The following is a 24556-nucleotide window of genomic DNA, read 5'->3' on the forward strand; positions in this document are numbered from 1 at the left end:
AGCTCACGAGTCGCGGGCAGCTTTCGGGCCGGCCACAGGGCGCGGGCTAATTTTACACTCCTATCAATGTGAATGTTAACATGTCAATGTGAATATTCACATTGTCAACGGGCCGGGCCAGGCCCGACCAGGGCCCGAGCTTCGGGCTGCCCACGGGTCACGGGCCAATTTTGCACTATTGTCAATGTTAATGTTAATATGTCAATGTGAATATTCACATTGTGAACAGGCCTACCCGAGCCCGCCCCGGGCAGCGGGCTGGTTTCGGGCCGCCCACGGGCCATAGGCCAATTTTACACTCCTATCAATGTGAATGTTAACTTGTCAATGTGAATATTCATATTATCAACGGGCCGGGCCGGGCTAGGCCTATTTTTTGGCCTGTGGGCCGGCCCGGCCCGACTCGAATTTTTCCGGGCACCCACGAGGATCGACATGGGCCGGACCCTTACACATTGACGATATGAAAATTTACATTGACGGTGTGAACATTCACATTAAGGGTATTTTGGTAATTATGTCACCCATAAAACTTATTGAAACATAAGAAAATAATGTGAACTAAATGGAACATAAGTAGATGAAAAGAATATTTTAGTCTTCTTATCTCAAATTGGACCTAATGGAATAGTCAAAAAGAATATGGGTTGGATGGAATAAAGCTCTTAGAAAATGGATTTATCAAAAAAGCTCCCTTAATATTATATAAGAATTATTATGAAGCTGACCTAATTATAAAACAATAGTTATCATCACATTATAACTCAAAAATAACTACAACATTGGTCTTTCTGAGAAAGGAAATAGAAAAATCGATGGATGAACTTTTCTTCTGTCATTTTAATGTCTTGTTTAAATAATATGTATCGATCAAAAGAAATTCTTATAATTATTAGAAATCTTTTAAAATATATATATTATTTTATAATTTACTAAAAAAGCTATAACTATTCGCTACAACAAATTACACTTTTGGCGACTAAAATTTTTAGTCGCCAAAAGTCATTTTTTAATCGCCAAAACATTTTGCCGACTAAACTTTTTGGTCGCTAGCTTTGTCGCTAGATGATTGTCGGGAAAGGTATTGGGAACTAAAAATTATTTAGTCACTAAAAGTCTTCAATTGGCGACTAATTTTTTAGTCACCAAAAGTTTTCAATAAATGTGCTTTTTTGTTTTAGCGACCAATTATTTAGTCGCTAAAATCATGGTGCTCCTTTTTAGCTACTAATTTTTTAGTCGCCAAAAACTTTCATTTTTTTTGGCTACTAACTGTTTAGTCACCAACAAGTTCCCTTTTTATTTTTTGGTTTCTAAATGTTTAGTTGCCAAAAGCTCTATTTATTAATTTTTTTTAAAATACACAAATTGAATATTTTTCATTAATTTCTAAATTATATTCATTCCATTATCAATGCAACCTGTAACCTGTATATATTCAGAATAATACATCCATCAAGTATAATCTAAATCCATTATCAATATAGCGATTCCGGTTTTGACCCAACTCTTGTTGTTTCCCTGACTCGAGTTTAATGATTTCATATTGTTGTTTACATCTTGCTTCCCTTTTATCTCCTTAAATTTGTCTTTAGGATTGTTGTGGTTGCGTTTGGGAGAGGTTGGTTGCTCAGTTTCTAAACTTTTGTTGTCCAGATTTTTGCCCCTCTGCTCGAGCAGCACTTATTACGCTCGAGTAGACTTTGCAAACTCTCTGTACTTTTGCAGGTCTGCAAAACTATTAGGAGAGTGTATTCTACGCTCGAGCGGTTCTTTCTGCGCTCGAACATTGGTCTATTGTCTGCAACACTACTGGATATGTGTGTTCTACGCTCGAGCGGAACAAATTGTTGTGTTTGACACTAGAGAGTTAACTCTTGCGCTCGAGCGGACTGTGCGTATATCAATTCGCAACAACACCCTTTTTCATCACTTTTTCATAATTTTCTCCCTCAAAACCCTACATCTAGAGCTCCTTTCTCTAAAACTCACTCTCTCTCTACTTTTTCACCTAGATTTAGTGGTTTATCCAACCTACCCTCTTGATAAAAAAGATAAAGCATCTCGAGGGCTACATTCTCATCTGAATAGAGTTAGGTATCGACATGTTTAAAGTGTAGCCATTTTCTCTTTCAGCTTCTAAACTTGAGGTAGGAACTTTCTACACTCTCCGATGAGTTTTAACTTAGTTATTTGTTGTTGTGTAAGAAATATTGAAACATGGAATGATGTTGAGCAAACCTAGGGTTTGGGATGTAAAATCAAATGAGAGATTTTGTAATGTAAATGCAAAAAGGATGATTATGGGAATAGGGATGGGGTGTGTTATGAGAATTTTAGTGATTTGGTACGTGGGAGGAATTTTGGGACGAAAATGGGGTTTTGCCTTAAAACTGCTTAAATAATTATTTTGCACAAATAATGAAATTGATATTGGAAACATGAAATTGGATAAATGTTTATATGAATGGTGGAGTTAGATATGTATTATCTCCCACCTATGGAAATTTGGATAATTTATCTGTCCTTGAGATTATATATCTGTTTAGAAATATCTGCTTTGGGCTATCGGTGGAGAATAGCCATGGCTGTTGTAGAAATTGCATGTGGATTAGGCGAATTGAAACTAATCTCTTAGCCATTATCATTGAATATGATTATGATTTATATATATTGTATATGTATGATATTTAAGAGGAGAAAGGGGATGTACTCCATGTTTGAGAGAATAAATGGGATGGATTCCATTAAACTAAGTTGGCATGTGTGTCTAGGGTGAAAGTCTCAAAAATTGCGCGTATACATGGGTGTCGATTCTCGCAGACGAAATTTCCGTTAAATGGCAAGTGAATGTGCTTTGTATGATAATCATGTTAGTTGGATGCCTATGAGGTGTATCATCTGTTTGGTTGACTAAATGAAGTGGGTACAAATAATGGATTGAGATGTGAGTTTAACATAACATGGTTGTGGAAAAATTTGTAAAAGATTTGTCATTTGGGCATTAGACATATGCATCATATTTATATCTTCGTTAATATTCATATATTGCGTTAGATTGTTTCTACTGGGTTTTGGCTCACTCTACTTGGGAAACCATTTTCAGGTGCTGGTGACTAGGCATGGCAATGAATAACCTACCTTGTGGGTATCCATGGAGACCCAACCCAAATACATGGGTTTTTTCCTTTTTTTCTTGTCTGTCGAGTAAGGTAAGTGATGTTTTTGAAATCTCCACTATAAATGAGACAGGGATGGGTACCAACTAATTTCCCCATATGTTTTTTTTTTTTAGATATATCGAAAAATAATTTCTCCATATGTTTTCACTAGGGATGGCAATGAGGGTTAATGGGGTGACTATTAATTCCCGTCCCTATTCCCCTATAATTATTTTTGCCCATTCCCCATTCCCAATAGGTACTACCCTTCCCATCTCCTAATGCTGTGTTTGGTTGGAGTTTTTGAGGTGGGATTTGGAAAAGGAATGAGAAATGTAATCCTATTTATGTTTGGTTATAATAAAAAATATATGGGAAAAGAAAGGGGGTGAGAAATAAATAAAGAAATAGGATACCTTTTAGGACATCAATTCTATTTTATAACCAACACAACCAAAGATAGTTGGGATTTGGAATTCTATTAATTCTTTCTCCTTTTCCTTTCATTTCCATTTCCCTTTCCATTTCCCTTCCCAAAACCCCCAACCAAACACAGCGTAATGGGTTTGGATTTTTCCCAACCTAACTTGACCTTTTTTTATTTTATTTTATTTTATTTAGGAACATCGGAAAATAATTTCTCCATATGTTTTAACTAGGGATGGTAATGGGGGTTAACGGAGTGGATATTAACTCATGTCCCCATTCCCCTATAATTATTTTTTCCCATTCCCTATTCCCCATAGGTACTACCCTCCCCATCTCCTAATGGGTTTGGATTTTCCCCAACCTAAGACCTTTTTTTATTATTATTATTTTATTTTAAAGATTCATAACCAAAGCTAAATATACATTCAATCTTATTGTATTTTATTTGGCTCAACAACAAAATCAAATACACATTAATTAACATTGTCACATTATTCTTATCAAATTTTACGTATATTTAGAATTTTTAAAATTTATTTAGAAAAATTATATTCCTACAAAAAAATTCCATCTTCTTTTTTATTTATTTATTTATTTTTTTTAAAATTTTATGTATCACCTTCTCCTCTCTATTAATTGATCTTTGATAATCTGAAGGTGAGTTGTTGCTCTTGTTTCCATCTTCTTCTTCTTCTTTTTTTTTTTTTAAAAAAAAATTATTTGCATTTATAGAATGAATTTTCTTGTTTCAATATCTCCTGTAATTGTTTTATTGGATTTTTCTCTCATTTGATGGTAACCTTAGATTGAATTTCCTAATTTTGATCTTAACTAGTGATCACCTTAATTGAAATTTTGTACATTTTTGTCTTCAATTTTCATGTTTTGGTTATCATTAATTGCGCGTTTCTGATCGATAGTCACAATCTTGTCACCGCTAGATTGTCACATCGCAAATCGCCATTGCTATAGTGAGAGGATGAGAAAGAGTGAGAATTAGAACTCTAATTGTAAATAGAGTAGTGAAAACATATGGAGAAATTATTTTTCGATGTACCTAAAAGAAAATATGGAAAAATTAGTGGGTATCCATCCCTGGTGGAGATTTAAAGAATATCACTTACCCTACCTGACAGACAAGAAAAAATGAGGAAAACCCATGCATTTGGGTTGGGTCTCCATAGATACCCACAGGGTAGGTTATCGATTGTCATCCCTAATTTTCACTACATTGTTTACAATTAGAGTTCTAATTCTCACTCTCTTTCATCCTCTCACTACAGCAATGACGATTTGCGATGGCGACAATCTAGCGGCGACAAGATTGTGACTTTCGATAAAAAACACGCAATTAATCATAACCAAAACATGGAAATTGAAGATGTAACGCCCAAAACTTTTATAACATCATGCAATACCCTAACCAACGTTCATTATAAGAAAGGATGCAATTCATCAACATTTACATCATTGATCATTAAGGTGTGTACAAAATAGTTCCATATGCGAATTATACATTCAATGATATCAAATACATGAATCTATAGCATATAGAACATTTGATCCTAAACTAAACAAATGCCCTAAAGGCTTAGAATTTCCAAGGTTTAAGTCCGGTTACACAAAAATGATCTCTCGGACCCATACAACTATAGCTCTCGGCTAGCAAAAATACATCGCAACAAAAGATGAGCCATATGCCCTCAACAAATATGTCCATGCCCTAATTCGGCGGAATTGCCACATCCTTTCCTGCACCAAAATCCAATAGGATGAGCATAAAGCTCAGTAGAAAATTCTTAACAAAGTACATATATTTTATACAAGCTTCACAAAATGAAATGCATATGCCATGTTTTGTCTTTTTTTAAAGAAAATCTCATCTTCATCCTTTGAAAACTATCGTGCTCAATGACATCTTAAAAACATCAACAATTTAGAATTTATCAATTTGACTCAAGGGGTGGTAAATACGACTCAGGTAATCCCTAGGTTGGTGTCTGCAAATAGGCATAACTAGCACTACAAATCTCCACTTTATCGGCTCATAACCGAAAGGCACGTGGTACCTCCTCCGCGCGTGTTTTCGATTTTTCACCCCGGACACTCACGCCAACTTAATCAATTTCCTCTACACCCCCTATCCGGACTTATCAACGTATTTACCCCGAGGCAGTTCCATGAAAACTTATTTCACAACATGCTTTTCTCAAATGTAAAAGTTTTCAAATCCAATAACCCAAACTTACTATACCAAGTGAATTGTGATGAAAATGTAACAATTTACAATGCAATGCAATAACCCTTCTGCTTTCAATTTCATCACATGATTCAACCATGAATACCACAATCTCCAATTTCATCATTCCAATGTGATTTCACAAGATAATCATATATCTATTCAAATTCATCGAAAGTAATAATATTTTCACATTTCTTGTGTTCTCAACAAAGTAGTCATTTCAAGACTATAACAACATTTGAACAACAACTTCCAATATCAACAATTTTCATATTCCATGCAATTCATCATTTACGTATATAAATAGGAATTTTTCCTCATCCTTTACTCATTTTGGTACACAAAATAATATATAAACAATGTCAACCATGCATTCTCAATATCTTTTGAAAACCCCAAAATTTCTAGGTTTTTCTCACCACAACAACAACACACACACCCAAATCATTTGAAAGAATTTTCTTCAAAGACAACTTTCCTCAATTAATGTAGTTCAAAACCCTCAAGATATTATTTCAAAGAAACATGGAGCAAATCCACTCTCAAACTACCCACATTGTTGAGCCAACATCAAGTTTGAAAGCTATCCAAAGAAATTTTGAAAATCAACTAAATCTTGCAAAAATATATATATATATATATATAACTCTAAGAAAATTCCTATCTCAACCTTTGAAAGAGAAATGAGATGAAACCCTCAAAATCAACAGTGTTGAAATCTAATCTTTACCGTACAAGATGAAGCCCTTGATTAGCTCTCCAACTTTAGTAAAGGAATAAAGATCAAAATCCCAATGGATTCCAAGAAATCAAGGTTTTAAGATGTTTGGTGAGAGTTTTTAGAGAGAAGAAGGAGCAAAAATGCTTTTAGAGTGAGAATGAAGTGTTTAAAAATGAGATACACTCAGCCCAAAAAGAAAGAAAAAACAGAGTTTCGAACTTGGATCTGTTCCGTACGTGCTGCGCCCATTCTTGCACGTGCGGCAACCCCCTTCGTACGTGCAGCTCTCACCACCGCACGTGTGGTGCTCTTCCTCCGCACTTCCCTCCGCACTTGCATATATTGTAGTGTTGCACCTTGGATCTCCTTTGCTCTCCATACGTGCGGCCTCACCTCCCGCACGTGCGGCTTCTCTCCCGCATGTGCGGCCCAATCCCTCGCACGTGCAGTTCTCCCCTTCTGCCCTAAAAATTTCTAGCTCAACCAAAAACACACCAAGCCCAACCTTGCACCTTCCGAAACACGTGAAACTCGGGATAGCAATAAATAAGAATGAGAATTTTAGAGAAGTAGTTTTCAAAACAACAACCCAACAGTCAAACCAAAACCTCACACTAAAATCTGACACTATAATAATAGTAAACCCAAGGTTAAGCAAAGAGGAACGAAATGAATAACATGCCTGGTCATCACAGAAGACAAAAATGTACAAAATTTCAATTAAGGCAATCACTAGTTAAGATGAAAATTGGAAAATTCAATCTAAGGTTGCCATCAAATCAGAGATAAATCCAATAAAACAATTGCAGGAGATATTGAAATAAGAAAATTCATTCTATAAATGCAAATAAAAATTTAAAAAAAGAAAAGAAAAGAAAAAGATGGAAACGAGAGTAACAACTCACTTTTAAATTATCGAAGATCAATTAATAGAGAGCAGAAGGAGATACATAAAATTAAAAAAAAAACTAAAAAAAAATTAAAAAAGAAGACGAAATTTTTTTGTAGGAATAGAATTTTTCTAAATAAATTTAAAAAATTCTAAATATACATAAAATTTTACAAGAATAATGTGACAATGTTATGTGTATTTGATTTTGTTGTTGAACCAAATAAAATAAAATAAGATTGAATGTATATTTAGCTTTGGTTGTGATTCTTAACAAAAATAAATAAATAAAAAATAAAAATTTGGTTGTGAACCTTAAAAAAAATAAAAAAATGAGTCAAGTTGGGTTGAGAAAAATCCAAACCCATTAGGAGATGGGGAGGATAGTACCCATGGGGAATGGGGAAAAATAACTATAGGGGAATGGGGATAGGGAATTAATATCCACCCCATTAACCCCCACTGCCATCCCTACTGGTGACATGCCTCCTCCAAGGACTTAGCTTGGGAGGACCTGGGAGCTGAAGGCTTTGTTTTTGTTTTTTTGTATTTAATTTTTGTACAAGCCTAGGGCTTTATGTAAGGCCTCGGTGTCCCACATCGGGAATGGAGGGGGAGTTCCTAGGCTATAAAAATAAAAACCTAAACCCTTATATAGAATCGAGGCCTTTTCCCAGGTGGTGAAATCCCTATTAGAACTCCCCAGTTAAGCGTGCTTAGGCTGGAGTAGTTCTAGGATGGGTGACCCACTGGGAAGAACAAATCCGTGCGGGCGTGGCCCAAAGCGGACAATATCGATTATATGTGAAGGGTTGGGGCGTTACAAATGGTATCAGAGCCGACCCTCCGGAGTACCGAGTGTAGGCCCCTGGCGTCTCTCGGTGCATGTGGGCGGGCTTGCAAGCTGGCAGGCTACTGCACGAGGACGTACAACCTTATGGGGAGTGGATTGTAAGGCCCTGGTGTCCCACATCGGGAATGGAGGGGGAGTTCCTTGGCTATAAAAATAAAAACCTAGACTCTTATCTAGCATCGAGGCCTTTTCCCAGGTGGTGGAATCCCTATTAGAACTCCCCAGTTAAGCGTGCTTAGGCTGGAGTAGTTCTAGGATGGGTGACCCACTAGGAAGAACAAATCCGTGCAGGCGTGGCCCAAAGCGGACAATATCGATTATATGTGAAGGGTTGGGGCGTTACACTTTATATGTATGGAGTTTACGACTTTCTATTTTGTTATAACCAAGCATAATCTTGGAAAGATGTAAGCTTATAGGGCATTTATTTTGTTGATCATTAACTGATATCACATACTATAGATTCGGGATAGAGCTTATGAATGTATATCGCATGTGTCATTCATGTAAATTAGTTCTGATTAATGAAAGTCTATTATTTTGTTGATGTCATCTGATAGTAGTTATTTATAGATGAATGATTGTAATTATTTTGGGGGCGTGACAATCAATAATACTCATTTTATTATCAACTATCCAAAAACTTTAACTTGTAACATCATATTCCAAATATCATATAAATTCATATCAATCAAGTATAATCCATCTAAATTAAATATTACATATAAAAATATTAGATTTCTAAAACAAAGGATTGTACAAAAATAAATGTCTTTCATATCAACCTTTGAAGTAGCTTCCTCCAAAAAAGAGACATCAAGAAGTGACTGAAGAACAACTTCCACTGCCAAAGTTAGAGCTTCAGATGCAACCACTGTTTGAAAGAATAAGCACATTGATATTGTCAAAAATCAAAATGAGCAGATAGTATAGAAAGATGCAATGCATTGTATAATATAATTCATGGAAAATTGCAAAATTAGTGAAGACATATAGCCAAATATTAGTTGATTTATCAGTGCACCATAAGAAGTATTAAGAAACCTTTCTTTAATTTAGCGAACTTGTTTTCCTGAGTCATATCCCAACAAGAAGCACACACTAATTGACATGATTACCAATATTATATGCGGTATTGAAGACTGATAAAAAAAAGAGTTAATTACCTGAAAGTTTTATTTACAAATATTATGGTAGCTCAGGTCATATCTAAGATTTTTTTGAACCAATAAGTCATATTTAGTAAAACTGAGAATATTATCAATTTTTCTCAATTTTTAAAACTAAGAACATTATCAATTTTGCATAATAATGTTCCAGATAATTGTTTCACTAACTGATAAATAAAAAAACAGACCATGAGATTAAACGTATTTGTCTTTCTACTTATTGGTTTGATTTAACTATTCAATAAAACCGAAAACATTATTTTTTTTTTTTTTAGTTTTAAAACTAAGAACATTATCAATTTTTTCGTTTTTAAAAGTTTTTTTTTTTTTTTGCACATCAAGCTTCTTTATAGACACAAAATTTTCAGTTTTGCACAAAAAAATAATTCAGTTTTTTCAATTCTTTTCAAAAAAAATTTATTTGTTTTTTTTTTCACATAATTTTTTCTTTTAATTTTTTCAATTTGAAAGTTGATATTTAAAGTTTTGAAAATCAAAATAGATGTTAAATCATCATATTCCTTTATAAATAATTATAAATGATGAAAACTTATTGTTTGAAGGGCAATTCCAACTATTAAAAATTTAATAGGACTTAAAGGTCCAAAAAATCTTAATTATGACTTAATGGAATATAAGTTCATAAAATGATCATTGGATTAATCATTTTTTTTTTAATAGAAAAAAACTAAGGTGTTCATTAATAGTTAGAGTTCAGCTTATTTAAAATACATTTTAGCTCAGCTGATTTGCTAAATGAACGAGTTTGAGCTAAACTTTTAAGCTTATTTAGAAGTAAAAAAATATACATGGCATAAATCTATTAGTTTATCTAACCAAATCAAATTTGAAAATTTAAAAATCTTTAAGCATATTAGTCTATCAAATTATATCTATTTTGAAATTTGAAATTCTTTAAATAAAAAATCTAAAATTAAATTCTAGCCATATCTAAATAAATATTAAAATTTTAAATTGGCACACACAACAAAATACTATTGAGTCATACAATTAAATTTTGAAATTAACTTAAATTATGTATATAATCTATAACTTAAATCAGTATATTCGTAAATGGGTAAGAGTAGCACTGATAGAAGATAAGCTGAGAGAGAATAAATTGAGACAGTTTCGTCATATACAATAGAGACTAACAGAAGGCAGTAATGAAGTGATGCGATACAGTGATAGTAGAGGGAAGTGTTAGGGGAAAGGGCAAACTTACATTGACGTGGGCTAATGTAGTAAATAGAGATATAAATCTCCTTAATTTGATAGTCGAGTGGAGAAAAAATATTCATGAAACCGATCTCATTTGATGAGACTTAAGGTTTGGTAATATATATCTTAAAAAAACTTAAAGTGACTCATATCCATTAATTAACTATTGATTATGAGATAACAATTGACTCTTATCGATTTTAAAATTTTCTATCCACATATCTTTTAAGGGAAATTGATCAATAAGTCTCATATTTTGAACTTATAATTTATATAATTTCATATATATATATATATATTGTGATCTATTTAGTCTTTTTGAATGTATAATGACTCATTTGCCCACCACATTGAAGTGTACATTTGGGAAGTTACCTTAGAATGTTATGTTTGGAAAAGTATACTAAGAAGTTTTTTAATGCGTTACGTTTTTGGAGTGTTACGTTTGAGAAAAATACACTAGGGAGTCTTTTAGTGTTTGAGTGTTACGTTTGGAAAAAGTACACTAAGGAGTCTTTTAGTATGTTACGTTGGAGTTTTTTAGTGTGTTACGTTGAAGAAGTGTTTCGTTTGGAAAAAATATACTAATGAGTTTTTTAATGTGTTACGTTGGGGTGTTTTTTTTTTTTTTTTTAGTGTTACCTTAGAGTGTTACATTATGAAAAAATACATAAAGGGAATTTTTTAGTGTTGGCGTGTTACCTTTGAAAAAAGTATATTAAGAAATTTTTTAGTGTATTACATTTAGAAAAAGTATACTAAGGCCTCGTTTGGGAACAAGCTAATTTAGTAACTTTTTGGCTATTTGGCTAAAAAGGTAGGTAAAAAAAATTTGTATGTTTGGGATGACTTTTTGGCTAATTACGAAAAGATGTGCAAAAAGTAGAGAGAAAAGAGAATCTTTGACTTTTTTGTATGAGTTGTTGGTTTTTTGGCTAATTTAGTAACTTTTTTGCTAATTGGCTAAAAAAGTAAGTCCCCAAACGGGGCCTAAGAAATTTTTTTAAAGTGTTAAGTTTGAATATTACATTGGAATGACAAAAATGTGATCTAAAAATTGGATCAAACTTTCCTAAGATTGCGTCCACTAATGAGGAAGGGTAGAAACATCTACAAAATCATACCAAAATTTAAAATAAGATCTCACGGTCAAGTTGTCAAAATAAACATGACCTATCAGTATATTAGAAAATTCATGGAACTAATTGGAGTAATTGATTCCCATATAGAACTTTCTGATAATTTTCCTTTCTTTTAATCAACCATTATTCAATTTTTAAAATAAAATGTATCATTTTATCTTTTTGTTAAAAAAATTTATTTACTCTGAGAGAGAGATTTTATGAGCTAGAAATGGGCCAGGCAAGTTGAAGGCTGAGCGCGTTTGGGCCAGGATAGTTTTGGGCTTGCCTGGAGATGGGGCTGCTCGACTAAAGCCCAAGACCGAGCTACTTGAACTGGCACGAGTGGGAACCGTGCTATTTGCGTTGCTCAACAGGAAGGTTCGCACCTTTAGCTCGGCAGGAAGGCCTTGGTTTTACTCGCGTGACCTATTTCGAGCTCGGCTCTGCCGGGATGCAACTGAGCTCGGTCGGTATAGAGCTCTGCTAAGTGAGCATTCGGGCTTGCGGCGCAGCACGGCCGTGTGAGGCCGATGTGGTTCCGCCGGTTTGCCGGGCTCTGCCAAGATATCCTAACAGTTTGGTTAGGTGGTGATTACTGGATTTGTGCTGACAGATGGGATAGCAGCACCACATGTCGAGAGACTAATGAGAGTAGATTTGGGGCGCAAAAGGTATATAAGCGTGTCTGCGCCCCCCATGCTGTGACAGATGATCATTTGGTGAGATACACTTAGACATTCAACTCTCTCCTCTCTTTCTCTATCCCTGAGTGTGTGCTAACTTGATCGTCGGAAGGGTTTTCCGGCCACACACCGCCGAGTAGCTCACCGCCGTTGTGTTCGCAGGTCGATCGGACAGACAGGGAGCTTGGAAGAAAGGAGTACGGGCTCGCCGGAATATTTGCTTCCCGTACATACTCCCACATCACTCATCCTTTTTTTGTAGGATATTTATTTTAATTTATCTTTGATTTGTTAATAGAGATTAAAATTATTAAAAAAAACAAATAGACAAATCCAATGACCCACCCACCATATTTTTTAATAAATGTTTCAAGGATTTTCTTGTTTTTAAGAAAAAATTAAAATTTTAAATCTTCCATGCATAGCACAGGTTTTCATGCTAGCTTTTAATAATATAAATATTAATTTTTATTTTACTTATAATCTTTTATTATTTCACTTAATGTGCACATTAATTAAAATTACTTTTGTAAATTGGAGCTCAAGCCGAGCTCATTTATATTATCGAGTTAACTTGAGTTTCTCTAATATTTGACGAGATAAGTTTGAACTCAATTTTTTAAAGGTTAATTATATTTTTCATTTTTTAATTTGATTCAAATTTTATTTTATTTCTTATAATATTAATTTAAATTATTTGGTTCCTACACTTTAAGGCTAACTTTCATTTGATCCTTCCGTCTAAATTGGAGATTAAAATTAACAATTTTGAGACATTTGCCAATTTTCAAAGTTTTTAATTTGGTTATTCTGTTTAAATTGGAGGTTAATATTAATAATTTTGAGGCACTAGTCAATTTTCTAAGGTGTACACGTAGACAAAATTAATAAAAATTTAGACAGAATGATCAAATTAAAATTAGAAGTGAAATATAGGGACTAAATTGTTCAAATTAAAACTATATGAACTAAAGTAAAATTTGAGTCAAACTATAAGGATGAAAAATGTAGTTAACCCATTTTTTAAAGGGGGAATTACGCTGACATGGTATCAGTAAAAAATATTATAAATATTAATAATTAATATCATAAATTTTTTCACTAATATATAATAATTTTTTAAAAACTACCTGAATAATAAATTCTCCTTTTTAAAACTCAACGTGAGCTTAGCTCAAGCTCATGTTCAACTAAATTTCACAAACAAAACTTGAATACTCCAAAAGTCGACTTAACTCAATGTAAAAGTCTCAAAAATAAATTAATCAAATCATCAAAGTAGGATTTATGCTAGTCCTATTGACATTGTTGATTGAAAATTTTAAACCAAACTGAATCTTTCAAAGAAAAAAAGAAAAGCATGTTGTAATTTTAATAAAACTGACAAGTCAAATGCACATGGAGTCTTTAACAACTTATTTGGATTGTGTGATTTGTAGAGAAATGAAATATATATATATATATATATATATATTTTTTAATCACTTGTTGAATTATAGAAATGTGGAAAAATTAGAGAGATTATGAGAGAGAAGAAATAGGATGATAACTAATTTTATATAATATCAAAATTGTTCACCTACGTACAAAAGAAATAAAAATATAAAAAATTATTTTATTATTTTAACTTGTACTCATATTTTAATGTAGTCTATCCATCTAAGATTTATTTTTTTCTCTTATTTTCTCCTCAACTTAATTAAACAAGAGGAAGAAAAACCACAATTTGTATTTTCTTCTCTCTGGATTGTACATGTATTTTATTTTATTTTATTTTTGTTATCCTAGATATCCAAACGTAGGACTATTTTGGAAAGAAAAAAAAAAAAAAAAAGTTGGCTATTGGCTCATTTTCAAAAAGTCAAAGGCAAGTTTTAATTGGACAAAAAATTATTGGGCAAGTTGGAAATAAGTCAACTTTTGAAATTACAGAAGGAAGCAGCTTGTCTCTAGTTCTTAATCAGATTGGATGGTGCTATTCGGCCCATGGGGTCCACCACGAGTTTCGTTTTGATAATCCGAAACATTTAATGTGTAGAACTCGTCGAGTACTATATAACTGTAAAAAATCACATTGATCGGATATCGATAACTATCTCATCTTATTAGTTTTTTGTCAACCGTTAATTTATTCACTGTCCATTTTTTATATATATACAAAACTGATTTGATCACATAGCTATCGATATTCGACCAACGTGAGTTTTTATAAGCATATAGTACTCAACGAGTTCTATACATTGAACTGTTCGGATTATGAAAACAGGACCCAAAGTGGGCTCGGCCGAACAGTACCGTCTAATCTGATTAAGGACTGGAAGCAAGTTACTTCTATTACAAAAATATCCTTATCTGTATGAAAGAAAATTAGGATAAAGTTGTAATTTCACATAATTTCATAAGGGTAATATGATCAATCTTTCTCTTTGCCTATTGATGTGATAATACATAGAAATAATTTTTTAAAAAAGTAAAAAAATAATTTTTATTCATCTTCCTAAATGGTTTTTGGCCTAAGCCAAAAAGTAAGGAAATACTCAATTTTCATATTTCCAAAATAGTCCATAATATAGAAAAAGATATGGATTGTCCCTCGTTGGATTAACCAACTGGACGGTCTAGTTCAATTTATTGTGGACTAATTTTGGATTTGTCTCGATAATATGAATCGTTAATGTGCAAAGCTCGTCAAGTATTTTATTTTATATAAAAAATCACGTTGATTAGATATCAATAACAACTTGATTATTTTATATTTGTGTGAATAATTTATTTTTTAAATCATAATTACCATTTATACAAATTTAATTTAATTAAGTAATTATCAATATTCAATAAATATAATTTTTCATAAAAATAAAACACTTAACGAACTTTATATATTGAATGATCAAATCATCGATATAAGGACTATGATAGGCCTATAGAGGCCCAACAGTATGCTCCTTCCGATTCCAAACCGGAGAGGAGACACCGCCTACAAAATGAAAAAATGAAAAAAGAAAAAAGTATAGTGCTAGTGCACTAAATATTCATGCTCCCAACCAATTACCAATTGATGACCCAACCTTTTTCTCCCACGCCCCAACACAAAATGAGTAATTATTTAATTGATCTTGGAATATTACTCCTCTTTGTTTAGAGAAAGGCTATGGTAAACCCTCTCAAAGGATCATATGCATCTTATAATTTTAAAATAAAAATAACATAATTTTATATTTTTGAATTATAATTATAAATAAAAAAAATTTATAATCAAACAATACATGAATTATAATTAAAAATCTTATAAATTATAATTAAAATAAAGTCATAATTAAAGAAAAAATTAATATAATTTATGGATATATATAATAAAGAATGTGTATAGTAATATTTCTCCATTATTTTGTCAAGTTAATCTCCAAAATCTTAACAAGAAATTCTAGGTCCCATACCTTACGTTTCGTTTGAGAATAAGTTGTTTTAGTAATTTTTTTTTTATTTTTTAATAAAAAAATATATAAAAAAATAAAAAAAATAATATGACAACTTATAATGATTTTTTAATTTATATAATTGTCAAACGAGACATTAAATCAATAAAAATCAAGTAGGGACCACCGAATAACTTCTTGTAAGCCCTGTCGGTTCTGTTGTCTTTGTATATGCATCCGTCCACACGATTATTCTCAGTTTCATTTCATACACACATAAATTTTGCTTCACAAAAACAAAAACACAAAAAAGAAAAGTAAAAAAACAAAAAACACCCTTTTTTTCTCATCCCTTAAACTTTTTCTTTACGAAACGATTCGTCGTGGTGACGATCCGATTCTCCGATCGAATCTCGTCCACCGACTGAGAGTCCGTCACCTGTCAAACCAGTCACACAGTCATGAATACCGAATAGTCAGTAATTCAATGACTCTGTTTCTTTTTTAATGCATATATAGCTTGTTTGATCTGTTTTCTCTTTTTTTTTTTTTTATTCTTTAGAATTTGTGGTAGTTATTGTTTAGATTGGGTTAGATCTGCGTTAAATTTGCTTTTATTTGATGGTAAATATGGTTGATCTGATTGGCTTACCTAGATCTTTATGAATTGGTTTCAGATTGATTGAATTTTTTATTTTGGATTTGGAGGTTGATTTTTGTTAACTGAAATGCTACAAAAAAACAATTGTTTAGGAACCAGATGGATATGTTGATTTCTGTTTTAAAATTTTCATTTTATAGAACTGTAGTCTGAATTATCTGAAATTTTTGAGAGAGTTTTAAATGAAAGTTAATTGATGCGTCTCACTGGTAGTTGTAATAAATGACTAACGTTATTATGTTTCATTTGGTTCATTGCAAATTTTCCTTTTCTGGAGGTGTATTTTTTTTAAAGAAAAATGTTATGAACCCCATTTAAGTACCCCAAATGAGAGTTTTGTGGTTGAGATTGAATTTTTGTAGTGTGGAGTCATATGTACAATAAATCCGAACCACAAGATGACAATTCTGAATAATTTCTGAGTAGTTAAGTCTAGGTTTGTAGTATTACTGTTTTGAAAAACAAATGTCGGATGCATATATATATATATATATATATTTTTGCAAGAATTGATGTTTAGTTTTGTTAAGCTTGAATATTAGACAGGTCTCTGAAATGGGTTTTGTGGAAAATGATTACTCTCTTTTTTTATATTTACCATAGGTCTATATTATTCAATTAAATGTTGAAGGTGCATTTCCTGGTTAAGTATTTTGTAACTTTTCAGCTGAGCTTAAAATGAAAAGGTTATTATTCCTTTTGTCATTTGCAGTGACTACTTGTTCAAGCTTTTGCTGATTGGAGATTCTGGAGTTGGAAAATCATGTCTTCTTCTGAGATTTGCTGTAAGTGCTTTGGAATGTTTTTCATTTTCTCCTATGTTTCTCCTTTTTAATGAATAGTATATTACATTCTTATTGGATGTTAGTTGAACATGTTCCTTAAGTTAAAGCATATTGGTGGCTTGTTGCCCCAGTAAGGGTAAACTCATGACTTAGATAACCTCTGCATTACAGCTGGATTTGATTTCTCTCTCTCTCTCTCTCTCTCTCTCTCTCTCTCATGTTTGTATATGTGCATATCAATTTGTGCTTGAGCTTCCAGATTGGTAAATGGAGGATTGGATTTGAGTTAAATTAGAGTTGATAGCAATCCAACCTGTTTAAGAAAATTTGTCTGTAATTGCTCTTCCTTTTTATCGTTTTGGCTGTAAATTACTTACCTGTTGGGGGAAAAAAAGAAAAAGAAAACAAAGCTTCTGTTCTTAACTTAGAACCTAATTTGCTATAATTAATCCAGAATTCATACAATTCCAATGATAACACTGCATGATGAGTCTTTGAACATGAGCAAATTGTCAAAAATCTTTCCTGCATGTTTGCTTGCTTATTTGTGTCTTTCGAATATATATCTAATATGAGTCATCCGGAGAAAATGTGAAGGTTTAATATAGGAGAGAGATCTTGCAATTTACAACTATTTGGCGTTGCAGTGGTTATTTAACTTCTTCTTTCCTTATTTATATTGTGTTGTTAGTAGAAAGGAGTACAAGGGTATCAGAAATTGGATTTGTTCTTTTAGTTTGGGAAGTTTGAGGAACATATTACCATGCTCACGTGGGAATATTTCACTTTCTGGAATTTATTCCACTTAGTTTATTATTTTGGTAGAATTTTATTTTCTGATTTGTGTCATGTTATCATTGAGACAAATAAATTGTGGGTTATAATATGGTACCTGTGCATTTTTTTTTTTATTGGAAATGTTTACCTTACTTGGTCCTTGTGAGAATTCTTACTGTGATGCTGTTGTCTTGATATCTGGGGTTCTGTTGTCTGACTATTTTTTTGTTGGTTACATGATTACAGTAAAGTTTAGCTTCTTCAACTGTGAGGAATTGCGTGGTAGAAAAATAAATTATGGTACACATTTTTAGGAAGTTCAATACCTTTCTTTCAATTGCAATTTGATTATGTCTCTCACGCACTCTTTAGCATAGTAATCTATGAAGCACGGGTATGGGTACGAGTACTGGTACGACATGGGTACGTTGATACGGTAAAATCCAAAAAAAGTAAGGTATGGGTATGGCGTGGTACGCTTGTAAAAAAATATTTATTTTTAATTTAAAGTAATGCAAAAATTAATTAAATAGTTTCATTTGTTAAGATCCAATCTACAATTAACATTTAATGCCAAAAGTGAAGATATAACTCAAAATTAAATGTCAATATTTACAAACCATAGTTTAATTTTAAAATCATACTAAGTATAAAAGTAAAAATAAAAAAGAAGTCTAGTGAAAGGACTTTTATCTCTGTAGTAGAAGAAAATATTATTTCAATTAAGGTACGGTACAGCTAGGTACGTCTGAGTACGCTAAAAATTACATAGAAAAAATTTGAGCACGTGTTTCGTGTACCTAGCTTATATGCAGAAATACCATTCGAGGTACCATATGCCGGTAAGTACCCGGATACGACATGTTTTTCAAAGTACACATGCTTCATAGATAGCAATCCACCTGATAAATTTGGTTTCTTTTCATGTTATATAAACTGTGCTTGTTTGGAGAAAATTTTGGAGATGACAATAGTGGATTTCTTTCCTTAAATGTTGAATTGAATATGATCTATCTGCTCAATTTGAATTTTGAATGTGTGATAGATGCTGAAGTTGGCTGCATTTTTTTTGCTTCTTCAAATTGAATTCTTTTATAAACTGACTCTTTCCATCATCTCTTTGGTACAGGATGATTCATATCTGGACAGTTACATTAGCACCATTGGTGTTGACTTTGTAAGCATCTAGTATCTATGGGCTAAGGTGAACGTAAACTAGACAAAAGGGATAGCTCTAATCATTTTTTCCCCCTGCAGAAAATACGCACTGTGGAGCAAGATGGGAAGACCATTAAACTTCAAATTGTAAGATATTCCCTTCTTTTGTTTTGGTGTCCTCTGAAATAGACAGGTTTTCAATTTTTTTTGGGATTCGGGACTACATGATGCACTGAGCAAGAGCAATTATTTAGCATACCTGGATTATGTATTTTGTTTCTTTGCTTCTCTTATGTAGAGGATGCATTATCCTCATTTCTTCTTTTTGATTAATCAATAAAAGTTTGTTGTTGATCAAAAAAAAATAATAATAATAATTAGCATACCTGGACCACTAACTCTGCATGCTGCCATGGTGCTCCCAGACCAATCAGAGCACTATTTACATGATGTGTGGAGCCAACTTGACCCACCTTGGTCAGCTGGGTAGGAAACGAGGTTGGCCTCGTCCATCCCTTTTCTCGTTGCCTCATTGGTCGGAGAGCCATGTGCTTTTGCCATGGTAGTGCCTTGAGAGTACTAAAAAATTTTCTACTGAGCAAATACTTTTGGTTAAAGGTTTAAAAAGTTGATGTTTAAAATTTTTCACGACTGACGGATAATTAGTATAAATGGTATTGCCAATTCTTTTGGTTCCACTTTGTTCATCTCTCTGTTAAGAATTCCCATCTGGCCAGTGATGTTTTTTGTGTGCAAGTTGCAGAGCACATTATATCATGCTCATCAATATTTGAGTGAATTTATTATATCATTCTTTTCTTCTTCTTCCTCTTTTTTTTTTTTTTTTTTCTCCCTTTTGTGGGCATGTAGTGGGACACTGCTGGACAAGAGCGCTTCAGGACAATCACTAGCAGTTACTACCGTGGGGCACATGGCATTATAGTAAGTTTTTGTTTTCTTTAATCCTTCTTCTTCTTCTTCTTCTTTTTTCCTTCCTCTTTTTTCCTGGTTTGTTGGTTTCTGCAGTTTCATCCTCAATTTGTTAAATATGTCATGTATTATTGGCAATTTGGACAGATAGTTTATGACATAACAGATCAGGAGAGTTTCAACAACGTTAAACAATGGTTGAATGAAATTGATCGTTATGCCAGTGAGAATGTAAACAAACTTCTAGTCGGAAATAAATGCGACCTCACTGATAATAGAGCCGTTTCCTATGATACAGCTAAGGTACATACCTGACATTCTTACTCTATTTTTTCCCATACTGTTTTGTTCTTTTGAGCCATTAGTTAAATCAGGGTTTTGCTTCTCTGTTATTAAAAGGCATTTGCGGATGAAATCGGCATTCCATTCATGGAAACAAGTGCAAAAGATTCTACTAATGTGGAACAGGCATTCATGGCCATGGCTGCTGACATCAAGAACAGGTACTTTCCTTGTACATTTGGCTTTAAATTCTTCTGCATTTTCATTTTCATTTTCATTTTCATTGTTTTTGGAAGAATTTCTAGATTGGACAAAACACAAAAAATGATTTGTCATAATAGTTGTTTTCTTCTATGAAGCACGGATACTTCTACAAGGAGTCGTATCCACATCGTACCCATATCGGATACAGATACTCGAGGATACGTATCAAATACTTTCTAAACATATTCAATACTTGTGTTAATTTGAGAAGCGTCAGACTATGAAGCACGGACACAGACACGGACACGGGACACGGGACACGGCAATTTCCAAAAAATGGGGACACGGACACGGACATGGCGGGGGACACGGCGAATTTTATTTTATTTATTTTATATATTTTTATGTGTTATGTAGATTCATATTACATTCATCCTAAATTAAAATTAACAAACACTAACATAGTAACATTAATTGAATAAACATAACCATTACATTTAAACAAATTAATAGATCATCCATTAACAAAAAATTTACAAAAAAGTCATAATAAACGATAACAAGAACTAAGACGAGAAGGGGAAAACATTCAACATCCAACAATATTTTTCACAAAAATACTAAATAAGAGGCAAAAGATTATAAAAAAAAGAAAAAAGAAAAAAAAGCCCTGTCGTGTCCCATGCCATATCCCTGCCGTGTCCCTATATGGATACGCATGTCCCCGCCGTATCCCTTACAAAAAAATCATTAAATTAAAGGGACACGCCATCTGGTGTGTCCCGTACGTGTCCCCGGCGTGTTCCCGTGTCGGACACCGCCACGGCACTAATTTTGGAGTGTCCATGCTTCATAGGCGCCAGATTCCTTTTGGACACTCTAGGTCATGTACACAAACTATTATGAAATTAATTTTTTTGCATAGAATTAGAGTATTGTTATTAGAATAAAAACCAGGATTGTTTTTCAATATATATATGTACATTTTTTTTCCCGTACCGAAGAAGAAATAGTGACAATGATGAGTACCCTACTTTTTCATACTTTATCAAATTAACATATCCATTGAAAAGAAAGTAAAACTGACTATTCACTCTTAAGCTAATATTTTATCAAACAAATGTATCCATTGAAAAAAAAGTAAACTGACTGTCCACTTTTAAGCTAATATCTAATTCCTAAAGAATGATTTATCACTGTTCATCGAGCTCATGTTTAATATAATATAAAAATTATAATTTTTTTAAAGTATTTTGGCCATACCCATATCTTATTTTTTAGATTTTGTTGTATTGCCGCATCCGTATCCATGCTTCATAGCTTTTCTTAATGCTTTTGAATTTTTTTAGTTGTTATGATTATGCTCATTAAAATTTTATGTCTCAAATATTTGTTCAACTGTTCATCACAGGATGGCAAGCCAGCCAGCTATGAACAATGCAAGACCACCAACGGTGCAGATACGAGGACAACCTGTTGGCCAGAAGAGTGGCTGCTGCTCATCTTAGTTGGTTCTGGTCTGCATTTCAAGCTCTGTCCACTATTAATCAGAGAGTAATACTACTATCTTCTCCCCTCCAAAGAGGTTTATAATTTGCTTTTTATTATCAGCTGTTTGTAAGCTATCCAAGTATTCATATTCTTTTTTTGTCTATTTGATTTTCAAAATGACCTGTACAAATCATAAAGGTTCTTATTAAGTATTTGTTTGTTATTTTTTTCATTCTCATGTTTATTTTCTAGAGAAGCAAGGCATCTTTTTTCTTTGGCTGAGAGGTATGTTTTGCCTTTCAGCTGATTAAACCTAATGTCAGAGATATGGGGGCTGTTTAGCTATCTAAGTTGTTTATAGTTTTTTTTTTTTTTTTAAATAAATTTTAGGAGTCCATGTCAAACTATTTGTTGTATTTTTTATGCATAGTTTAAAAAAAAAAAAGCGCTTAAATAAGCTTAAAAAAAGTTAATTATCTAGAGTTGGTAGAGAGGTGTTTTTGATTTTTACTTTTTGGTTATTAATTTTTAGTTAATTTCAATAGTTTGAAATTCGTGGGAAGAGTGGTTTGGGATATTTTGGGACTTGAATTCTAACGGTCTGTTTGTTTATATTTATAATTTTTTTTTTATATATTTATAATTTTTTAAAAAATTATGAATACAAACTCATTTGATTTATGTTTTCATTTTCAATTGGTTATAAATATTTTTTTAAAATTTAATAAATTTTGTAAATACAAAAAGGTTGGTTTTATTATTTTTATTATTATTATTTTTATTTTTGGTCATTTGTTTTGTCTTTCTCTTATCCTTTTGTACCATCATTATCCATTGCTCATCACTATCGGCTACCATCCAATAATGTCAACCTCCAACCATCTTCAACCGCCACCTTCCTCAACTGTCAACCACTTTTTATCGCTATCAACCATCTTCCACCAATGACAACCACCTTCGGCTGCAATCTTTTGTTGAAAATCACATTCAACTATCATTATAAACGGTTGATCAATTACCATTTTCGACTACTGACAACATTTTCGGCCCATCACTTTCCATGGCCATCAACCACCTTCAATCATTGCTAACCACCTCTCACTAGTGACAACCACCTTTGATCACTTTCGTAGCCCATCAACCACCTCCAATGTGGCAGCTTTAAAAGAAGAGCTTAAACAAAAACCTTAAACAAAAATGTGTGGGAGCTTTAAAAGAAGAGCTCCAAAGGAGCTCAAATGGGTGGGGCTTACCCATTAATGTGATGTTTTGACCTTTTTTTTATTTATTTTTAATTTTTTTTATTTCAATGTCACATATATAGAGCTCTATTTAGAGCTTTATACCTAGAGCTTTCAATCACTGCCCAACTTTAAATCCACATATCTTTGATCAATTTTTCATTAGGGTGGTCATGGGCAAGTTTTGGTTGGTTCGGGTTCCAGATTGTGGATTGGACTTGCCTACAACTATGTGAGTTGAAAAAATTGGATCCGCAATCGTCGGCAATGCGGTTTACGGTTTGTGCGGGTGGGTCAATTGGTTGTAGGGGTGGATGCATTTGGTTGTGTGGGTTGAGATTTTATTATAAATATTAAAAATAAATAAAAATCGAGCGATTCATGAAGCTCAATAATTTGTAACTCATTCTATTACCAAACAAGTCAAACTGGCATTTTACTTTCAAGCAATTTTTATTTGTAAATTTACAAATAATTAATACATTGTTTATTACTTATTGCTTAAAGGAAATTGATAGAATGGACACACTTTTATAAGAGGTAAGAATTGTTCGAGTATTTTATTTTATTTATTTATTTTTTTATGTGGGAAAACCACAGATGGACCTAAATATATATATATATATATATAAACAAATATGATTTAGTCTTAAGTTTTCATTACTTTGCATTTCACATTATTTTTTTTAGTACTTTCAATAGTCACAAAGACCTCATACAAGCGGGAAAAGATAATGAAACTGAGATAAAAAGGTTAGAAAAAATGAATAACCCATGTGAGAGGTTAGAGAATTTTTATTTATTTAATAATGCAGGCAACCCGTAATTTTATTTATCTGACCCTATCTATGTCTTAAAACAGCCAAAAACCTTACAATTAAGGTCGGATTGTGTGGGTTATGCGGGTAAGATAACCCGCTGTCCGGCCCTATTTTTCGGGTAATTATTCAGTAATTTCGGAATATAAACACGTGATATTTCATAATATTATGATTGGTGGAGGAGGTGAATAAGTGAGGTATTGTGTTGGGTGATTAGAGAACATAAAAAGACATATAAAAAGATGATTGACTGGGGAGTATAGACACAATATTTCGAAAATATTGATTAATTTTTCCT

At 32.6% G+C, this 24556-nt stretch overlaps 1 protein-coding gene across 1 annotated transcript; it reads left to right on the top strand.

Annotated features, from left to right (window-relative positions):
• Positions 1–15613: 15613 nt before the first annotated feature.
• Positions 15614–22428, top strand: LOC114302499 (ras-related protein RABD2a). The gene is made up of 8 exons (XM_082878650.1): positions 15614–16383; positions 17282–17354; positions 19261–19308; positions 19389–19436; positions 20160–20231; positions 20367–20522; positions 20619–20722; positions 22117–22428. The coding sequence occupies exons 1-8, from the start codon at positions 16370–16372 to the stop codon at positions 22211–22213; spliced, it is 612 nt and encodes a 203-aa protein (XP_082734776.1). The 5' UTR covers positions 15614–16369; the 3' UTR covers positions 22214–22428.
• Positions 22429–24556: the final 2128 nt, after the last annotated feature.

Source organism: Camellia sinensis, chromosome 1 (genome assembly GCF_055761805.1).
Source record: "Camellia sinensis isolate YWXY chromosome 1, ASM5576180v1, whole genome shotgun sequence".
NCBI classification, from domain to species: domain Eukaryota; kingdom Viridiplantae; phylum Streptophyta; class Magnoliopsida; order Ericales; family Theaceae; genus Camellia; species Camellia sinensis.